Source organism: Monodon monoceros, unplaced genomic scaffold, assembly GCF_005190385.1.
Source record: "Monodon monoceros isolate NGI ecotype Baffin Bay Population unplaced genomic scaffold, NGI_Narwhal_1 Super_Scaffold_10, whole genome shotgun sequence".
NCBI lineage: Eukaryota > Metazoa > Chordata > Mammalia > Artiodactyla > Monodontidae > Monodon > Monodon monoceros.
The window spans coordinates 48,674,111-48,694,478 of NW_021703766.1; the positions used below are offsets into that span (position 1 = coordinate 48,674,111).

A 20,368-nucleotide genomic window follows, 5' to 3' on the forward strand; every position below is an offset into this window, starting at 1 on the left:
GTCTTCCACACTGTTCATCAGAGAGGCATTGGGCTGAAAAGGAGGGTCCCCACCCTCTCTGGGCAGGGATGGAGGGGAGGGGGCGGGAAGCCCCAGGGCAGTGTGGATCCTGCCCCCTGGCGCCTCTCCTTGCCCAGAATTTCCTGGCCAGGTGACTTTTTGGTCCTGGATGCAATTTCACATTTAGATGGAGTTGAATTATCCTGATCCCAGTTGACTCAAGCCCAGTTCGAGGAGAGGGCATGGCTACCTGGAGGCTCCCTGCCTCCCTTTCTCTCATCTGGACCGTGGCCATGGATAGTCGCCTCCCCATCTGGCTTCATCTTTCTCCCCAGTGATGGGGCCGCTCAGCCGCTTCCTGGTTGTGTGACCAGGGTGACCGTCAGAGCCTTGGGGACCTCATCGGTGCACCAGGGAAAATAACACCATCCACCTCACAAGGGTTGACGGGGATAGGACCAGGCAGTGAGGCACAGGGTACAGTGAGTTAGGAGCACGCTTGTCCTGGCACACAGCGGGGCTGGCAGACAGTGGCCAAGAGCTCTTGGAGTCTATCTGATTGGGGTTCAAATTCCAGCCACTGCCTCTAACATACTGTCCTAACCTTCTGAGCCTGCTTCCTGCCTGACAGAAACAGTCCCTTCTCCCAGGGCCAGGGGGGTGGTGCCATGGGATGTTCTGCCTTTCAGATACACTCAGGGAACCCCTTGCACAGGTACCCAGTAAACAGTTGCCACCCTGCCCCAATCCCACAGCCAGAAATCACCTCAGTCTGAATCCAAACAGTTAGTGTTTTACAAGCGCTCTCTCTGGGTTAGGATCTGAGCCAAACGCCTCACACACAGCCTCCTCGCTGAGCGCTCCCAGCCCGCTCGCTTGGCAGCGGGGCTGTTGTCAGAGCCTGGGGTGAGCAGGAGGGGTCCTGCCCCTGGCACTCGTTGGATGGTGACTTTAGCTGCACTCCTGCCCCCATCTGGGCCTCTGTTTCCAAATCTGCAAGTTTGTTGAGCGAATCCTCGGGAGCATGGCACTTGGCATGCGGTCGGTGCTAAATTAATGCAACTGTCAGGAGTCTTTCCCCCATTTTACAAAAATGGAAACTGAGGGAGTTCCCTGGTGGCCTAGTGGTTAGGACTCCGGGCTTTCACTGCCGTGGCCTTGGTTCAGTCCCTGGTTGGGGAACTGAGATCCCGCAAGCCGTGCAGCGAGGCAAAAGAAAAAAAAAAGAAAAAGAAGTGGAAACTGAGGCTCAGGGTAAGGTCAGAGCTTCTCAGGGGATCAAGAAAATGTTTGTAATCTAGAAAAAAAGTGGAGCACAATGTTCATAACCAAAAAGTAAAAAACGCCTAAATGTCCTTCAGCTGATATATGGGTAAGTAAAATGTGGTACATCCAGACAGTGGAATGTTATCTGACGATAAAAAGAAATGATATATTGACACATGCTACAACATGATGAACCTTGAAAATATTATGCAGAGTGAAAGAAGACAGACCCAAAAGATCATTTATTTATTCACAATAGCCAAGATACAGAAACAACCCAAATGTCCAGCAGCAGATGAATGGATAAAGAAAATGTTGTATAGCCCGTACGGTAGAATATTATTCAGCCTTTACAAAGAAGGAAATCCTCCCATTTGTGACAATATGATTGAACCTGGAAGCCATTATGTGAAGCGAAATAAGCCTGTCACAAAAGGACAAATTCTGCCTGATTCCACTCACGTGAGGTATTCAGAATCCTCAGGCTCTGGGGGTGGGGGAGGGATGGATTGGGAGTTTGGGGTTCGCAGGTACAAACTACTATATAAAACAGGTAAACAGCAGGGTCCTCCCGTATAGCACAGGGAACTCTAGTCAATATCCTGTGATCAACCATAATGGAAAAGAATATGAAAAAGAATGTCTGTATATGTTTTGCTGTGCAGTAGAAATGAACACAACATTGTCAATCAACTATACACTTCAATAAAAAATAATAAAAAATTAAAATACTCAGATTCGTCAAAGTAGAGAAGAGATGGGATGGGATGGGTGCTGTACAACATGGTGTCAGTAGTTAACACTCCTGTATTGTGCACTTAGAAGTGTGTTAAGAGGGTAGATCTCACGTTGTGCTCTTAACACACACACACACACACACACACACACACACACACACACACAAGACCACGTATTCTGTGATCCCATTTATACGAAATGTCCAGAGCAGGCGAATGTCCAGAGAAAAAGTAGGCCAGTGGTCACCAGGGCCTGAGAGGGATAGAGGGGTTGGGTTGATGGTTAAGGGGTGCAGGGTTTCTTTGCGGGGGATGCTGAAAATTTTCTAAAATTGACTGCGGGAGTGATTGCACTGAATTGTGCACTTCAAATGGATGAATTGTCTGCTGTGTAAATTATATTTCAATACAGCCGTTTTTAAGCGGGGCATCAAAATCTGAAAAGAACCCGGCCAAACCAAGGTGAATACATCTTTAATTAAATACGTACAAAATGTTCACTCCTCAACTCCTCTCTTGTATATCAATGACATTGAAAGTGTCATTTTAGGACGTCAAGTGAGCTGCATATATCCTCTGGGCATCTTACTTTGTCTTGGGCAAAGAGAGGTTAAGCAGTTCCTCAGAGAGGGACGGGAACCACAGCCCAGAGAGGGTCAGCTTCCTATCCGGCGTCACACAGCCCTGGGGCTCCAAGAGTCCCGAGTCCCCACCTTCAAACGTGAGTTCAAATGTGCGTGAGGTTCCAACCGCAGCTTCCACGCTGACCCCTGGCTGCCTCCTCCTTCCGACTTCGCAGGAAAAAAAAAAAAGCCATGCCAGGAAGCATCCATCACAGGCTGTCCAACTGGGCCGGAGGGGCAGGGGTCAGCAAGGAGGTGACCTCAAGGTCTCCGTGGGGACCAGGATCCGGCAGGGCTGGGGGTGAGAGGCTGGAATTTTTCCCACCCTGACATTTTCCTGCGTCAACCCAGGAGGGCGCCCTGGATGCCGCCAGCCCTGCCCCCAACCTCCTTCCTCTCTTGATACAGTTTCCCGGCTAAGGATGAGGGGGGCGGGGAGGGGGCTTGCCAAGGTGGAACCACTAGGCCCAGGAAAGAAGGCACTTTGGGGTTGACAAAATGAGGGACGCTGGCTCAGAGAGGCCAAGGGCCTGCTGTGGAGTCACGCAGCCTCGGGAACTTGGTGTAAACAGGGCGGCCCGGCAGCTCCTGCATTGCAGGGCCTGCCTTAGCCACCACTGCCCTGCCCAAGAGTTGGACCCTAGCCCGGCCTTGGGCGTGTGAGAAGCCCTTGGCCCTGGTCCCTGCCCCGGGTCCTTCCTCCCCCCCACACACTGGGGACTCAGCCCTTCCTTGTGTTAAATAGAAACCTCTTTATTCTAAGTATCGTACGTTCCTTAATACATTGGATTGAGGCCAGACCTTGAGGTGAGGGGAAAGGGGGGGCCTGGGATATTTCTGTAGAGCCTTCCAAAACACCACCCACCACTCACTGGGCTGGGGAGGTGGTGCTGGGAACGGGCTTCATGGCCTTGGGAAAGTCCTTGCTCCTTCTGGCCACTTTCTCTTCTGTACAGGGAGTTTGGGGGTAGGTGAGGAGACCTCTAATGATCTTTCCAGCCCAGGGGTCTGTGGCCCCAGACAGGGAGTCAGGAGGATGGTCTGTCAGCAGCAGAGATGGGGGGGCACTGAGGTGAAGCCGGGAGAGTCTCAGTGTTGGGCCCGGGGCCGTGATGGAGATGGAGATGGAGGCCGAGGCCAGGGCAGGCAGGCCAGCCGGGAGAGGGAGAGGCGGCCCAGGAAGAGAGGGAGGCTGAGGCAGAAAGGCGGCCGGGGCACGGGGATGTCTGCAAAGAAGGCACGGTCCCGGGGGGGCGACAAGGTTCCCCCCTCAGAGAGTTCCAAGTCCCGGGCCACCGCCAGGATCTCGTGGCGGGCGACTGTGTGGTGCAGGCCACGGATGTCCAGGAGGGCTGCCACGTGCTTCCGCCTAGGGAAGAGGAGGGGACAGGTGCACGGGGTCCTCCAGATACACTCCCAGCCCACCTGTGGGCCCCACCCGGCCGTCTGTTCCAGAACCTGCCTTAGCTCTGGAGCCCCTTTGCTCCCTCTGGATTCCCCCTCCATACCAGTCCCCCCGAGATCCCGCCCTCCCACCAGCACCCCTAGATCCCCCCTTCATACCAGCCCCCCTCCAGAGCTTCCCTTCCAAACACTTTCAAATCCTCCTACTCACAGTGGATTCCAGAACTGTCACCTCCCAACCCAGCACAAGGATATTCCTTTTTGCTGCATCTCAGCTCCTGATTAAAATAACCTTCCATCTTCACCCCCAACTTGGCTCAGACAGCTCCTGAATTTCCATTCTGGTACCCTTGCACCTGTTTAAGCTCTGGACTCTATAGCAACCCTTAACCTCATTTTCACTTTCATCTCAAACAGCCCCACAGCATCACTCAAATCCAGCCCGGAAGTGCTCACCCACAGCCCTATCCTAACCCTCACCTCACCCCAACGCCAGGTCTGGAGTCTTCACCACTGCTGTTCCAGAGCCCTCATCCAAATTTGGCCTTGGAACACTCACTTCACCTCTAACCCATTCCTGGAATTGTTCTCAACTAAAATTCTCCCCCAGAACTTAAAACTCACCTTGGGGACCCTCACTCCAACCAGAAACTTTGTGCTCAAAACTGGCTCTGTTCCACAACCCTCGCCCCTAAATCCAACACAATGGAAACTTCCCTTCACCCCAATCTCAGCTCCAGATCCCGGATCCAAAACTCAACTCCAGAACCACCATCATATTTCAACTCAAGATCCTGCACCCAACGTTCATTTCCAACTTTCATTTCAAACAGAGTTCTGGGGTCTTCACCACCCCCTTCAATCCAGCTCAGTCTCTTTACCCTCCTGCATCCCAAGTTTGGAATCCCCACAGCTCCAAAACACTCATCCAAAATGGGGCTCAAGAACCTTCCAGCTCAACAGAGATGCAAAACACAGCCCCCAAACTCAGCTTTGGAACCCCTCCTCCCAGCCCAGCTTGAGACCTTTCGAACTCAGCTGCATATCCAAGTTCAGATTCGAGTTCAGAAACCCCAACCCAGCAGGAATGCCGGGACCCTGGCCCCCATGCGACTCCAGGGCTCTGTGCTTTCCCAAGGACATAAGCCCCACACCTCAGAAGCAGAACCGCCCATCCTGAATCAGTTCCAGAATCCTCACCTTCAGCCCCACGTCCTCAACTTCAACCCAGCTGATGCCTTACTCCTGGGTCCTGGGGGATTGTCTCTCTGCATACAGAATGTCTGCCCGACTAGCATCGCAGGACTGCCGCCACCTTGTGCAAGTGGCAGTGTTGTGTGGTGGTCAGGTGTACCAGCTTCAGAGCCTGCTGCCTGGGCTCAAGTCCCAACTTCGCTGCCGGCTAGCTGTGACATTGGGGTCAGCTACTTAATTTCCGCCTGCCTCGGATGGTGCTAGGCACTCAGAACAGTGCTGCCTTTGACGTGCAAAGATTTTCTCAAATAGCTTGTCTTCTAAAATAACTCTTACATGCTGCAGCCTTGCAGCCAAAAAATAAAAAATAAAATAAAATGCTCAAATACTGCCTACAATAAATAAATAAATAAAGTGACACAGAGTGGGTATGTAAGATGCTTTCTTAGGTCTGACATAAGAACTCAATAAGCAAGAATTGGTATTGTTACTGCTGTCACCACGGATGCTTAATCAATCCCCAATAATCCTATGAAAAGAGTACTATTGTCCCCATGGATCAGAAGAGGAAACTGGGGCTCAGAGAGGATCACAGAGAAAGGAAATGGTCCATCAGGATCTGAACGGCGCCTGCCACTGTCCCAGTGCGTGTGCGCCCGTGTGCCCGTGCGTGTCCCCGTGTCCCCCGCGGCTCCCCAGCTGGGCCGGCCCTTCCTGCCGCCGGGCGGCCCCGCGCCCCCCTGCCCTGGGCTTCCTGTGACTGCTTGTTTGTTTGCGAGCCCTGGTGGCGGCGGCGGCGGCGGCAGCGACGGCGGCGGCGGCAAGAGAAGGAGGGAAATCGTATTAATAATGCCCTGGTTCCAGCAGGAAACGGCCGTCAGACACGCTCGCCGCCTCCCTCCCTCGCCCAAGGGGCAGGAAACGCAGGGACGGATGCCAAGGCTCTCCGGGAGACCTCGGCCTGGCGGCCGCGCGGGCAAAAAGGAACCAAGCCGGCGTGGGGGTGGGGATCTCACCTGATGTCTGGGTAGTCCCGCACCAGCATCCCCACCTCCATCTGGATGCTGGGCGTGTCTTCCAGATGCAGAACTTCGGCCAAACGGGGCACCACGGCGTCCAGCCACGAGGCCTGGGATTCCTGCATGGGAAGACCCCGGGCTCACACTCAACACCCACCCCCTCGAAACCACAGCCTCCCAAGGCCTCGCCTCGCCTGGCAGTTTTCTCGTCCGTAAAACCGGGCAGAGGGCGGACTGCAGTCAGAGGTTATCTGGAACCTTTGGAAATTTGAAGAAAAATCCATAATATAACCTACTCCCAGTTTTGCAGATAATTTGGGGCTCGGGGACACCCCTCAAAACCTATTCTAAATTTGCAAAATGTTACCATTGGGGGAAACTGCATAAGGTATGCCAGCGATCTCTCTGCATTCTTTCTTATAACTGCATGTGACTCTACAGTTATCTCCCCCAAAATTAAAAAGAAAATTCCAAGGACTCTAGGTTAGAAACTCCTGGAATAGCGGCTGAGTGACACCCTTCCCGTCCAGCTCATTACAACTGGGTACAAATAAGATTTGCTGACTTTTAAATGCTTGGATTTGGGAACGCTAAGGTTCTGAGTTTCTCTTGCATTTAGCGACTATCTGTGCTCATAATAATGGCTAACGTTTAGGTCCTAAGCCCTTTTAATGGGACTTATCTAATCCCCACAAGAAGGCATAGGGACCATTTTTCTCTTCATTTGTGCCCAGAGCCCTTTCTCTTTCAGTTAGAAAGGCAATTTTTACCCTCAGAGGGCGAAGATCAGAGTGTTACTATTGGCTGCAAATTGGGTGAGGGTCTTATTCTAAGCCCCCGCCCCCGGCTATCGAGTCTGGGGATTCCCGGAAGCCAAAGTTTTCCGTAGTTTCGGAGCCCCCCGACCCCAAGGCCGCACTGACCAGCCGTCGGAACAGCCTCTGCAGCTGCGCCGCGTCCTCCCGGAGCCTGCCGGCCACGCGGCTGCGGGTCCGCGCGGAGCCGCAGCGCAGGCGACCGCGGAACAGGGGCCGCACGTACTCGACCAGCGCCCGCCGGTGCAGCTCGGCCACCAGCTCCTGGGGACCCGCGAAGACGCGAGGGGGTGTGAAACGCCGGTGACCCCCCTCCCCGCTTCCCACCCGCCCGCCCCGCTCCGGACACCCAACGGGAACCCCTGCCCACCCCCAGCCGCCGGCGGCCCTCCCGGCTCCCGGTGGGTGACCCCTGTCCTGCTCCTCCTAATCAACTCACGGACCCTCCCCCACCGGCCCCCAGAGGGTGCCCCATCCCAGCCCTCTCCGCTTTCTCCGTAGCTCCACCATCCAGAGGCCCCAACCCCGCCAGCATCCCGCGCTACACCCCGGTATCCGCGGGCACCCTCCGCGCAGACCACAGGTAGAGCGCCACCTATCTCGCCCTGAGAGAGCTTCTCCCCGCCTAGAAGGGGTCTCTCCCCTCTGAGCGCTCTAGCTCTGCTCTCCCACCCTCCCCCCACCGGCCCCGTGTCCCACCCTGCGTCCCTCCCCCGCACAAGCAGATGCACCTGGTAAGGCTCATCTTGCATCCTGCGCAGTGCCAGGGCCTTAGCGCCCAGCGTGCCCACGATGCCATCCAGGGCCTCCGAGCTGCTCAGCCACTTTCTGCGCATCAGCTTGCTGAAGTGCGGCTGGGTGGGGCAGAGTGGGCAGAGGGTCACAGTTCGCCTCCCTTCTGCCCTCTTTCTTCATAGATCAATCCAACATTTGTTCCCAAAACGCTGCTCCGAGCTGAACCAGGGCTGCGCAGTGCTGGGGACACAGCAGTGCGGAGACAGTCCAGCCCTGACCTCCTGGGGCTCTCAGTCCAGCCCTGCCCTCCTGGAGCTCTCCTCCAGAAGAGGAGACAGACCTGTTCCCCAGTCAGTGACCATTCAGAGTGGCCACGGCTGGAAAGAGGGAGCCCAGGGGTTTAGGAAGCCCAGCCTGAGTCAGCATAGAGAGTCAAGGAGGGCTTCCTGGAGGAGGGGGCACCAGAGCTGAGGCCAGGAAGATGGTCACTGTTCGCCAAGTGAGCGGTGGGAGAGGGAGTGGCTCAATCCGAGGGGAAAGCCAGTGTGAAGAAGGTTCAGATTTCAGATGGGCTTGCGGGTCAGAGGACCGGAAAGAAGGTCAGTGTGGCTGGCAAGACCATCTATACAATTCACGGGCCCAATGCAAAAATGAAAATGGGAGACCCTTTGTTCAAAAAGTATTAAGAACTTCAAGACAGAGAGAGCAGAACTTTAAACCAAGCTAGGACCCTTCTAATCAGGGGGATGCGGGGGTGGGGGGGCTTGTATGACTGCCCAGTGAAGAGATGGGGCTGGTCAGGTGAACCGAGCAGAGCACACAGGCCTCCTGGGCTTGGGAGGAGCCTCAGATTTCTCTTGAGGGCACTGGGGATCCATGGCAGGTTCTAAGCAGAGGAGGGAGAGGGTCAGCTTTGTGCTTCACCGAGATGGCTGGGAGGGGGCAAGACTGAGGCAGAAATGGGGGGTCTGGAAGGAGGGGAAGGGTTGAGAAGGGATGAGGAGGGGGAAAGGAGAATGCAGGTGGTAGATTCATAGGATGTAGTAAGTGGCCACCGGTGGAGGGAGGGGAGGGAGGTATCTGGATCCTGGAGGTGGGATGGGCAGTGGGTCTGTCCCTCAGATGGAGGCTGGGAGCATGAGGTGCCCGGACACCTCTGGGGTTGGTGTCCATGGGGGTCTGAAGCAGACTCCTATCCCACTCAGCCCAGCACCCCCTTCCTGCTTTCTCATCCCATAGTAGCCCAATTTTCTGAACCTCCAAAATTGAGGCCTGTGGGCTTTTGTTGGAAAGCAGGTGTGAATCAACTGAGCTGACGCTCTTGGTACAGCACTCAGCTCAGGACGTGTTGCTGTTGCTATAAACTCTGTACATTTATGAAGTTCCCTAATGGCCAGTACCCGAGGGCCAGGACCCAAGCTAAGTACTTTATGGCCACAAGCCCATTGCTTCCTCACAGCCATCTGAGAAGCCTGGAATTCCTGGGTCCATTTTCCAGATGAGCAAACATAGACCCCCAAGAGGAAAGCCACTTGCCTAAGTCCCCCTACCTGGAAGCCGTACAGCCAGGCCTGGAACAAAGACTGTACCCCCTTCCCCCCAACACTCACTTTCATTCCCATGCTTGTCCATTTAGTCATTCAACAAACACTCTCTGAACCCTGCCTGTGGCCCAGCCCTGGGTGGATCACGGGGGATACATTAGAGAACGCTTGGGGACACAACACAAAAGGAGATAAACAAAACTCCAAGCGCTTGATAATTATAAGCACTTGGGGGCCTCTGAATTCTGATCTGATATTTGACGATATTAAGAAATGATTGTTCCATTTGTTAGGTAGGAAAATGGCATTGCGGTTACATTTGTTTAAAAAAGCTGGGTTCCTTATCTTTCGGAGATACAGGCTAAAGTGTTAATGGATGATGGTAGGATGCCAAAGATGTGCTTGAAAAGAATCCAGTGGGCAGGAGAGGTGGGGGGAGAGGTGGAGTTGATACTTGCTGGAGCTGGTCCACAAGAGGTCATTCTGTCATTCTGCCTACTTTTGTGTATGTTTGAAATTTTCCATAATAGAAAAGTTATTTTAGAAACATTCCAACAAATCCTTGCCCTTGAGAAGCTGACATTCCAATGGGAGGAGACAGATTGGAAAAAAAAAAAAAAGCAAAGGATATAGCATGGCAGGTGGTGATAAGTGCTTTGGAGACAAATAGAGTGGTGGGGGGGGCATGTGGGAATCTCAGGGGCTACTATTTTAAACAGGGCAGTCAGGGGAGGTCCTTCTAAGAAGGTGACATTTGAGTCAAAACTTGAAAGAGGTGAGAGAGGGAGCTTTGTGGCTCTTGAGGGAAGAGTAGTCCAGGCAGAGGGAACAGGTGCAGAGGTACTGAGGTTGGAATGCGTCTGACACGTTAAGGAGAAGCGAGGGGCAAGGAGGAAAGTGGGAGGGGATGAGGTCAGAGAGGGAAAGGGCAGACCATGGGGGCCTCGGGGGCCACAGGGAGGACTTTGGCTTTTGCCCTAAGTGAGCTGGGAGCCATGGAGGGTTCTAAGCAGAGGTGGGACACAACCCGACGTACAATGTGGATTGAGCACGAATCACAACCAGGGACATGCACACCTCTCAGTTCCATTCCTGGGTACTCCCACCAGCTCCTCACCCCGCTCTCACCCACCTCTGAACCTAGTCCCCTCTGGGCATGTGCAGGACCCCGGGGATGAGTGAATGAGGCCCTAGGGTCTAGGAGAGGCTGGGCAGGGATTTGGAGGACCTCAGTGAGGAGGGGTTCCACCCAGTCCCCTAGGCCCCTTCATGCTGATCGCTCTCTATCGTCCCTCTGACCATATCCTCCCACCTCTTCCTTCCTGCGCCCCCCCGTCCCCCTAAACGGCCCAGACACGGCCATCACCCCCCACCCCCTCTGCTTCCCGAACACTGAGTCATGGGCTGAAAGGAACTGCAGGATGGGGCGGGGGCACTCCCCTGTCCTGGCCCCGGCCCCACCCAGCCCACTGCCTCTCTCACCTGCAGCTCCTGGAACAGCAGGTCGGTCAGGATGCGGTGGCAGAGTCGGGTCACTCGGTCCAGAGCGCTGGCTGCAGCTTCCCGAGCCGGCTCACTCTCAGGGGGTCCCACCCGGGCCAGGCGCTCCGCCAGAGCCCTGTGGGGATCAGTGGAACCAAAGGTCAAGGAGCCTCAACATCTCAGCCCAACTGCCTGGACCTGTCTCCCATGAGACGGACCCTATTTTGTGGGGCACGGGGGCGACAGGTCAGATGGGGAGCTGGGGGAAGTCAGGGGCTCTGGGGGGGCCTGGGGGCTGAGAAATATCAGGGGATGTCTGGAGGGTTGGGGGTTGGGGGGCTCTGTGGAATGGCTGGGAGTCTGGGGGATGGAGTGGGGAGGAAGGGGTCTATTTCTCTCGCTACTTTCTGGGTGAGAGTGGGGATGCTTCCATCCTAAAAGTCTGTGCTTCTAAAGGGCTGTAATTCTAAAATTCGACCCTTCTCATTTTCTGTCATTGTAACAGTTGATGACCCTCTCCATCACTGAAAGGAGAATAACTTGGTTTAGAGGGCAACTGGGCACTTTCTGCCCACATCCCAGCAGATCCCCTTCTGAGAATGTATCCTTGGTCCCCACACTTGTGGGAGTTGACAGATGTGCCAGGTTTTTCTCTACAAAAGAGTGGAGGCAACTGTCCATCCACTGGGGACAGATTAAATGAATGATGGCACATCCAAGCAGTGGAAGACAGTTCAGCTATAAAAGATATAAAAGAAGCTGGTGGGAACTCTTCAGGCACTAACAGAAAGATCTCCAAGGTGTTAAGTGGAAAAGGACAGAGTGTGTTCAATATTCTACCATTTGTATTTTTTTTAAAGGAAAAGGAATAATATGTATGCACATAGTAATAGATTTAGTTGTATGTTATGAAATATGTATATGCATGGCTATGCATATGCATGAAGTGTGTCTATGCATATATACACGTATTTACACATATTTACTGGTAAATGTATCAAATACCCCTGGAAAGATATGTGAGGCATTAGCAATAACTGGAGGGAAGGAGTGGGGGAGGGAGGCTTTTCACTGTGTGCCTTGTTGTATCTTGAATGCATTCCTAATTTTAAAAATTCAATTAAAAATAAGTTAATAAAAAGGTAAAGTAATATAACTGAATCGCTTTGCTGTACAGCAGAAATCAACACAACATGCTAAATCAACTATACAAGGAAAGTATTATAAGAAAAAAATGTTTAAAAAAATGTAATCCCTAGAGTCTGGCTTCTAGGTTCCTGTAATTCTAACACTCCCAGGTTCTGATTACTCCATAATTCTAGTGCCCTGTGATGCTACGGTTCTTTCTAGGACTCCCAGGTTTTATGCTTCTAAGGTACCCTGGATATGCCTCTCGGGGCTAGCTCTGCGATCCCCACCCAGGATCCAGGCACCCCAGTTCAGCTTGTCACCCAGGACTGGCCTTCTCGCCCACACACTGTGGGTGCTCTAACCTCAGGGGGGGCCCACAATTGACCAGGGAGATGGTCCTGCTGATATAGGTGTCGGGTAGCAGCTCCCGGACTCCTGGGTTCTCATGGAATCGTTCCACGCGCTGCTGGAAGCTGGTGGGAGGAGAGAGGGAGGATGGTAGACCGATGGAGCACCGCTGGATAAGGGTCCCTGGCTGGGCACTGAGCCCAGCAAAGCCTGTGATCCCCACAGAGGCGCCCCTGCCCATCCTGACTGGGTTCACTTCCAGCTCTCCTCTCTCTGCTGGCTCCCGGGTCCAGATGCCCCACCGCCACCCCAGCCCTGCGCCCTTCCCCCCAGCCCTCCATACCTCTGCAGGAATTCTGCCAGCCCCCCCAAGCAGCAGTGGGCCATCCGCTCCCCAAACTCCTGGCTGATGCGGGGCGCTCGCTCTGTGTGCTCTTCCAGCAGCTGCGTGGTCCAGGGGGATGAGAAGTGATGAGGAGGCGAGGTCCCACTTTCCCACTGGTCACCATCCAGCTGATTGTCCTTCCTCTTCCCCGCCCCCTACCTCACACACGTCCTGTGCCAGGCTGCTGCACCGGTCCTCCGCACCTGCCCAGTGCCCCGCGTCCTCCTGCAGCACTCGAAGCAGGGCTGCCCGTGTCTGAGCCTGGAGTGGGGAAGTGGGGGCAGAGGCAGGAGTCAGAGTCCCTGGGAGCCTCTCCCTCCCTTGCTCACACCACGATTCCCCCCTCTTCCCCGCCGTCCTGCCCCTTAGCCCCCCTGCAGCTCTGGATTCTACCTGTGAGCTCATCAAGGTAACGCTGGGGAGAGAGCCTGGACCAGAAAACTTCCCCAGCCCCTTCCATTCCTAAGTCTACAATTTGGCATTTGATATTGAGTCTGTGGTTTTAAGCCTCCTCCATCTAATAGCCAGAGGGTTTAAGGGCTTATTCTCTCATTATCTGATGATTCTAAGACTCTGCTTTCAGGTCTGCAAGACGATTCTTTCACGATTTCCAAATTCTGTGATTCAAGAATTCCAAGTGTCTAGGATTCTAAGGTTTACACATCTCTTGATTCTCTGGTCCTATGTTGTCTTCAATTCAGTGAGTCTGAGAATGAATGTAGACTTGTTCGATCCCGAGATTCAAAGCTCTCAAGTTGCAAAGATACTGATTTCTGTGGCTGGGGCAGGACTGGCTTTTAGACCGGAAACACCCCTGTGGCTGGGATGGCTGTTTTCAGCTTGGACCATCCTGCTCAGCGGTGCCTGTGCCCGGCCAGTTATTAACCGTGTTTGCTATCAGCCCTGCTTATATGCAGAGATGCTTTGATGCCCTCCTTCTGTGAGTCTTTGAGTCTGCGAGCTGAGGTTCTGTGACTGACTCTCTGGCTGTAAGATTTGAAGTGTCTGAACGTACTGAACCTTAACTGAGTGTCTCCACGCCCAGCCGAGTGCTTTGGATACACTGAACATAAGACAGAAGTGATCGGTATGGGCTTACGTTTCTATGTCTGTTGGACGGAACTCGGAAGTCCACAAAGGGCAAGGGGAGATGGAGATAGGGAAAGGGGGCGGAGAGAGGCCCCCAAGCTCAGTGTGACGCCCCCTCCCTCTGCAGAGCACCCCCGGCTTCCTGATCAGCAAAGCCAAGTTCCAGGTACCTTAACATCTGTGACACATTCATCCTCCAAGCCACGAAGGGTGCCAGGGGACAGAAGGGGCTCCAGCTCCCCATTTTCCAGGGCGACCATGTCCACCAGACCTAGGACCTCTCTGGGGGTGGGGGTAAGAAACGGGGGGGGTCTGTGAGAGGTGGGGCTGGGGAGCTGAACCCCTCCCCACCTCCATCCCTTCACAGCCTGTGTGTTTGTGACCTGGGCCTCTCCCTTCCTCTCTCGGGGCCAGCTTTGCTCATCCCTCAAAGGAAGTCTCTGGAATTGTTGCTCCCCTGGCTCCAGTTCCAAGTCAGCTCCCTGATGGATGGTGTCCGGGCAAGACTCGTAGGGGTCAAGTCCAGGCTCTGTGACCTGGCACGCAAGGTCTCACCCGCCAGAGCTTCACCAGACAGAAGCTCCCTTCCACCTCCGCCCCTAGTCCCTATGTCATCACCTAGCCTTGGAGGCCTCGCCACTCCAGCCCTCACTCCCAGCCTCTACCCTCTTGCATGCCCCGGCCTGTGCCGTGCCATTGCTCTCCCCACACCTCCACACCACCCCTGCACACACCAGGCCTTTGCTCATGGCATCCTCTCAGCCAGAAGCCCCATCTCCCTGCAAATCAGACTTAACTCATGTCTCACCATTCCAGGCTCTCTATTCCGCCTCCACCTCTCATGGATGGCATGTGAGTGTCATGAACATATATTCCCAAATGGGATCTGGACAGGTCAGTGTTGGTAACTGTTGCCTTCCCATTCTTCTGACGACACCATCTTGATTTCGATGAGGGACCACCCACTCCCTCACCCTCCAATGTGTGGTTTGGGTGTGGCTAACTCCCTTTTCCCTGGAGCCTGTAGGGACCCAGTCATAGCTGATCACCGTACTCCATCCCCCAGCCACAAGAATGGAAATGTTTTAAGATCCAAAGGCTCGATGGTTATAGGATTCTAGGACTGGGAGGGTCAATGGTACTCAGGTTCTAGATGCTAAGATTATAGAGTTCAAAGGACCAAAAGTGCTACCATCCTAAAACTGGAAGGACCGACAAGTGTCAGAGTTCTAGGATCCAAAGGGGGGATGAACCGGATTAGAAGCCTCGTTGGCGCTAACGTTCTAGGGTTGAAATTGTCATCAGTTCTAAGATTGGAAGAGTCATCAGCGCTTGTGCCCTACGGTCTAAGGCGAAAGCAGTGTAAGGGTTCTAGAATTCCAAGGGTCAACAGTGCCAAGATTTCAGGATGAGAAGGGTCACTGGTGTTGAGTTTCTAGGACTGGAAGGGGGGGCAGTGCTAAGATTCGAAGAGTGTACGTGTTGATGATTCTAAAGATTCTTGGACTGGAAGGGTCAACAATGCTAAGATTCTAGGACCGGAAGGATGGCGGGTGGTAAGGTTCTAGGATCAGAAGGATCCCTGTTGCTGAGGTTCTAGCGCGGGAAGCGTGGAGAGCGCTAAGATTCTCGGGTTGTAAATGTTACCAGTGCTGAGCCTGGAAGGGTCAACGATATTAAGGTTCTAGGAATGAAGGTCCAGGAGGGTCCTTAGGTTCTGAAGGGGCCGGGGCTGGAGGGAGTGGGGGAAAGCGAGGGTTCTACTCGACCTTGGGGCAGCCGATCCCTAGGCCCCCGCTCACCTGGGGTACACCTGGTTATGCCAGTGCAGCAGCGCGTAGCGGTCGGCCAGCGGCAGCCTCCGGCGGGCGGCGGCCCCGATCCACTCGGCCAGCGCGCCGTGGTAGCCGCGCAGGTAGACGCCAAAGGCGCCCAGGCCGGCGGGGTAGGAGGGCGCCAGGCGGCCCCGCACCACGCCCATATCCTCCAGCAGCCGCCCCCGCAGCGCCTCCAGCTGCCCGGCCAGGCCCCCGGGCGCCCCTGGCGCCGCAGCCTCCAGGCGCTCCCGGGCCGCACGCGCCACCGCCTCCGCCCAGCGGGCGCGCAGCTTGCGGGCCGCCTCGGGTCCCCGGCGCCCGTCCGCCGCCTCCTCCTGCACCAGCACCTGACCCAGCTGCGCCACGGCGCCCGGCCCGGCGCCTGCGCTCGCGCCCGGCCCGGGGCCCGCCAGCGTCTCGCGCACCAGCGCCCACAGCTCGCGCTGCAGGGCCTCGTACAGCAGAGCCACGTCCCGGGCCCGGCGGCCCCCGCCCGCGCCCTCGGCCTTGGGCGGCCCGGGCGCGCCGCCCCCCGACGACGCCAGCTCTTCGGCCTCCAGCTCCAAGATGTGCTCGTCGGCCCGCGCGAGCTCGCGCTGCTGAATCAAGCTCAGGATCTCCAGCACTGTGGGCGCAAAGCGGGAGCTCAGGGGCTGGGAAACCGGGTGGACGGCGGGGAGGAGGCGAGGGGAAGAGGGTCGGGGGAGGGGAGAGGTGGGGGTCAGAGAGGGATGTGGGGGCATTTCAGGAGAAGGGGAAGAGAGAAGGCTGTCAGGTGAGGGGCCTAGGAGAAGGGAGGGGGCGGAGAGGGAGGAAGGAGCAAGGGGGAGAGCCAGGGCAAGGGGGAGGGGACAGGAGGCGGTCAGGGAAGGGAGGGGGGGTTTTGGTGATGGGAGAAGGCGTCTGGATATAAGGAGGTCAAAGATGAAAGGGTGTCTGATTCGGAAGAGGGTAAGATGAGAGGAGGAGTCAGAGGAAGTGGGGTTAAGGGAATGAGGGAGAAGGAAAGGCTTAGGGCTTGGGGTAAGGGGTCAGGGCTAGGAAGAGAGTATCAGGGGGTAGGTGAGGCTGTGAGGAGGAGTTAGGGGAGCTGGGGGCGGATGGGATAGAAAAAGGGCATCAGGGTCAAAAAAGGCATCAGAGGAAGTGGGGCGGCCAAGGGAGGACAGTCGGAGCCAGGTAAGGGGGAGAGGGATGGAGAGAGCCAGTGGACTGGGGGGCAGGGTGGGGGCATGGAGGTTGGAAGAGGGTATGAAGACCAGAGATGGGTCTTTCGGGGGTGGGGACAACTATAGGGGTGACCTGGCTCTCCGATGATTTCACACTCCCCCAGGAGAGGGGAGTCATGGGCTCGGGAGGCCTCTGAGTGAAGGCAGAGGGTCCCAGTGGCCCAGGGTTACCCCCAACACCTCCAGCCCCCTCCGCTTCCTCCCTGGCAGAGAAACTATTTCCTGGCCAGTGCTATTTCTGCCCATCCGTTTCCAGAAGGCGGGGGCTTGAGTCACTCCCTTCTCACCTCCCTGTGGTGCCCTCCCAGTCCCTAGGGAGCAGGGGCTGAAATAGCTTCTGGCGCAGGATGTGGAGGGCATCAGGCATCAGGTTGAAGGAAGGGCTCTCCAGTGATGGGGCAGCGAGGGCTGTCCATGGGGGGAGGGTAGGAGTGGGGATGGGGGTGGGGGGATAGAGGCAGGGTGGGGGACAGGGTTGAAGGAAGGTGGGGATTGGGCAGGGCTGGGACTGGAGAAGCGGATGGGAATGAAGGTGGAGGCTGGGATGAGGGAGTTTAGGGCTAGGGTGAGGTTGGGGCTGAAATCGGAAGAGGGAGATGGGAAAGGAATTGAGAATGTCATCTGGAGTTTGGGGTAGGGATGGGCTCGGAGATGAGTTTAGGTGAAAGTTGAGGATGGAAAGAAGGTATAGATGGAGGTGAGTTTGAAGAAGTCTGGACGTCAGTTGGGGTTGGGAGGAATGTGGACAGTTGAAGTTGGAGGTTGGAAATGGGGGGGTTAGGATTGAGACTCGGGATGGGTGTGGAGATGGGGTTAAGAGGTTGAGTTTGGGGTTAAGGTTGAAAATGGGGGCTGGGAGTACGACTAGGACTGAATGAGGAAGTTGGGGAGGTGAATGGGGTTGAAGGGGGACGCTGAGATGGACCTGGGGTTGGGGGGTGGGAGTGAGACTGAAGAGGGGAAAGGGTTGAAGTTGCACACAGGGATGGGATTGAGGATGGGATGAGAGTAGAGGAATGAGCTATGGCATGGGACTGGACCAGTTGACGGCTGTCATGGTGTTGGGCATAGCAGTGAGGTTAAAGATGGCATTTGGCGCTTCCCTGGTGGCGCAGTGGTTGAGAGTCCGCCTGCCGATGCGGGGGACACGGGTTCGTGCCCCGGTCCGGGAAGATCCCACATGCCGCGGAGCGGCTGGGCCCGTGAGCCATGGCCACTGAGCCTGCGCGTCCGGAGCCTGTGCTCCACAACGGGAGAGGCCACAACGGTGAGAGGCCCGCGTACCGCAAAAAAAAAAAAAAGATGGCATTTGGTGAAAGGGATGGATTGGGAATAAGCATGCAGATGTGCCTCAGGTGGCGATGGCTGATGGGGTTGGAATAAGTATAGCTGGAAATCAAAAAGGCATTGAGGAAGACAGTGGGGTTTGGGGTAGTATTGGGGTTGAGGATACAACAGGGGTGGTGTTATGAGTGGAACTGTGTTTGTCCCCCACCCCAAGAAGAAGAGATATGTGAAGTCCTAACCCCCAGGACCTCAGAATGGGATCTTATTTGGAAATAGGTAATTTACAGAGGTAAGCAAGGTAAATTGAGGTCATAGGGTGGGCCCTGATCCATTATGACTGGTGTCCTTATAAGAAGGGAAACTTGGACACCAAGATAGACATGCACAGAGGAGAAGATGATGTGAAGACAGAGAGAAGGCCATGTGTGGACGGAAGGTGGGAGGGATGCAGTTACAAGGCAAGGAACGCCAAAGATTGCCAGCAAAGCACCAGAAGCTGGAAGAGGCAGCTTTGAAAGGAGACGGGATTGAGGTTGAATTTGAGGATAGTAACGGAGAGAGGGTTGAAACTGGGGGCAGGGAGGGGATTGGAGGAGATGAGACCGAAGTTGGTCATTTGGTTGTTGTTGGACAAGGGGACGAGGTTGAAGGCAGATGGAGAGAGGGACAGATTGGGCTGGGGGTGGAGACGGGGCTGAAGCTGGAGCTTGGTGATGGAGATTAGGACCGCAGCAGGGATGGGCTGGCCATGTCCGTGGAGGTGGGCAGATGGAAGCTGGAGATGTGAATGGAGATGGGGTCACGGGTGGAGACACTGTGATTCTCCCAGGTCTGGGCCAGGACTCCCGACTCACCTGACAGTGGCTCCTTTATCTTCGGGGGCTCCGGGACCTTGGGCGGGGGCTCGGGAGCCGCCTCGCCTGCGGGCACCACCCTCTCAGCCAGTGACGCCCGCCGGGGCTTGGGCCCACGCCCCAGTCTCAGGAAGGCCAGTCTCCGGGCAGCCTCCCCAGCCGCCTCCTCGTCGCCCTGGGCTCGGGTCCCCTGAAGCCTGGCCAGGAGGCCAAAGTCTGCTGAGCTCCTACGGATCCCCGGTGTCAGCACACGGCCCAGGAAAGAGCGAGGCTGCCCGTCCCCAGGGCTGCCCGCCCGCCGGCCAGGGGTTCTGCCCAGCCGGAAGGGGGCCAGGCCTGCCAGCTTCTCCAGGGTGGCACGGCGGCGACATGATGTTCCGTTGGGCAGGGTCTCCAGTTCCCCAGCCTCCTCTTCTTCCAGCCCTGAAGCTTCCTCAAAGGGGTTCCGAGAGGACCTCAGGGGCAGTGTCCCCGCCCGGGACATCTTAGAGTCTGCCAGCCCTAGACTCTTCAGGATGGGCATTTTGACAGGCGGGGACCTGGGGAAAAAATAACGGACCATCGGTGGTGTTGATGACAATGCCTTTGTGTACCCAGCACTTTGGGGCATGTGTGCCAAGCACTGGTCTGAGCACTTACTTACCCCTTGAGTCTGCGCAATCTCATGAAGAGAGTAACGTCACTATGCCCATTTTGCAGATGAGGAAACTGAGGCTCAGAAGAGCACAAGTGTTTGCCTAAGGTCCCACAGTGATTCGGGTTTCAAACCCAGGCCTGTCAGATTCCAGACCCAGGGTTCTCTCCCCTGAGCACCGGCGTCCAGACCCTTCCCCTACCTTACTCCTGCCCAGGGGTGTTCATCATCTTAGTGCACCCTTCTACTCCATGAGGAAACAGGCTCAGAGAGGAGAAGGGTCTTTCCCACGGTGGCACAGCCAGCGAAGGGCAGAGACTGCATGGGGACCCAGGCCCCACCCCACCGTCTACCCAGGTGTCCTGTTCACAGTTGGGCACCTGCTTCGTCTCCCCTGTCCAGGCAGTACCCCTGTCTCCTCTACCCTGCCCCATTCACTCCTTCAACAAACATTTTACTGGGAAATGTCCAGAATACACAAATCCATAGAGACAGAGAGAAGATTAGTCGTTTCCAGTGACTGGGAGAGGGGGACTGGGCTGTGACCACCTAACCGGTACAGCGTTTCCTTTTAGAGGGATGAAGACGTTCTGGAATTAGTGGCAATGCTTGACAACCTTGTGAATGTACTAGATGCCACTGAATTGTACACTTTAAAATGGTTAGTATGGTAAATTTTATGTTATGTAGATTTTACCACACACATCCCCGTACACACATCCCCATACACACACACACACACACACACACACACACACACACACACACACACACA

General features: G+C 55.5%; 1 protein-coding gene across 1 annotated transcript; it reads right to left on the reverse strand.

Moving 5' to 3' along the window:
- Positions 1-1,122: 1,122 nt before the first annotated feature.
- Positions 1,123-19,521, reverse strand: EXOC3L2 (exocyst complex component 3 like 2). Its single transcript, XM_029243538.1, has 11 exons — positions 18,960-19,521; positions 15,575-16,214; positions 13,943-14,054; positions 12,843-12,944; positions 12,642-12,742; positions 12,313-12,423; positions 10,820-10,955; positions 7,790-7,912; positions 7,167-7,322; positions 6,241-6,362; positions 1,123-3,995 (listed from the first exon to the last, which is right to left on the reverse strand). Exons 1-11 carry the CDS (start codon positions 19,519-19,521, stop codon positions 3,716-3,718), a joined length of 2,445 nt encoding a protein of 814 aa, XP_029099371.1. The 3' UTR covers positions 1,123-3,715.
- Positions 19,522-20,368: the final 847 nt, after the last annotated feature.

Excerpts from the sequence above, each read along its gene's own strand:
- EXOC3L2 (XM_029243538.1), bottom strand. The coding sequence starts at position 19,521 with ATGGTCCGTTATTTTTTCCCCAGGTCCCCGCCTGTCAAAATGCCCATC. Across the intron at positions 16,215-18,959 it reads GATAAAGGAGCCACTGTCAG|TGCTGGAGATCCTGAGCTTG; the intron begins GTGAGTCGGGAG and ends TTGCGCCCACAG. Across the intron at positions 6,363-7,166 it reads AGAGGCTGTTCCGACGGCTG|GAATCCCAGGCCTCGTGGCT; the intron begins GTCAGTGCGGCC and ends CTTCCCATGCAG.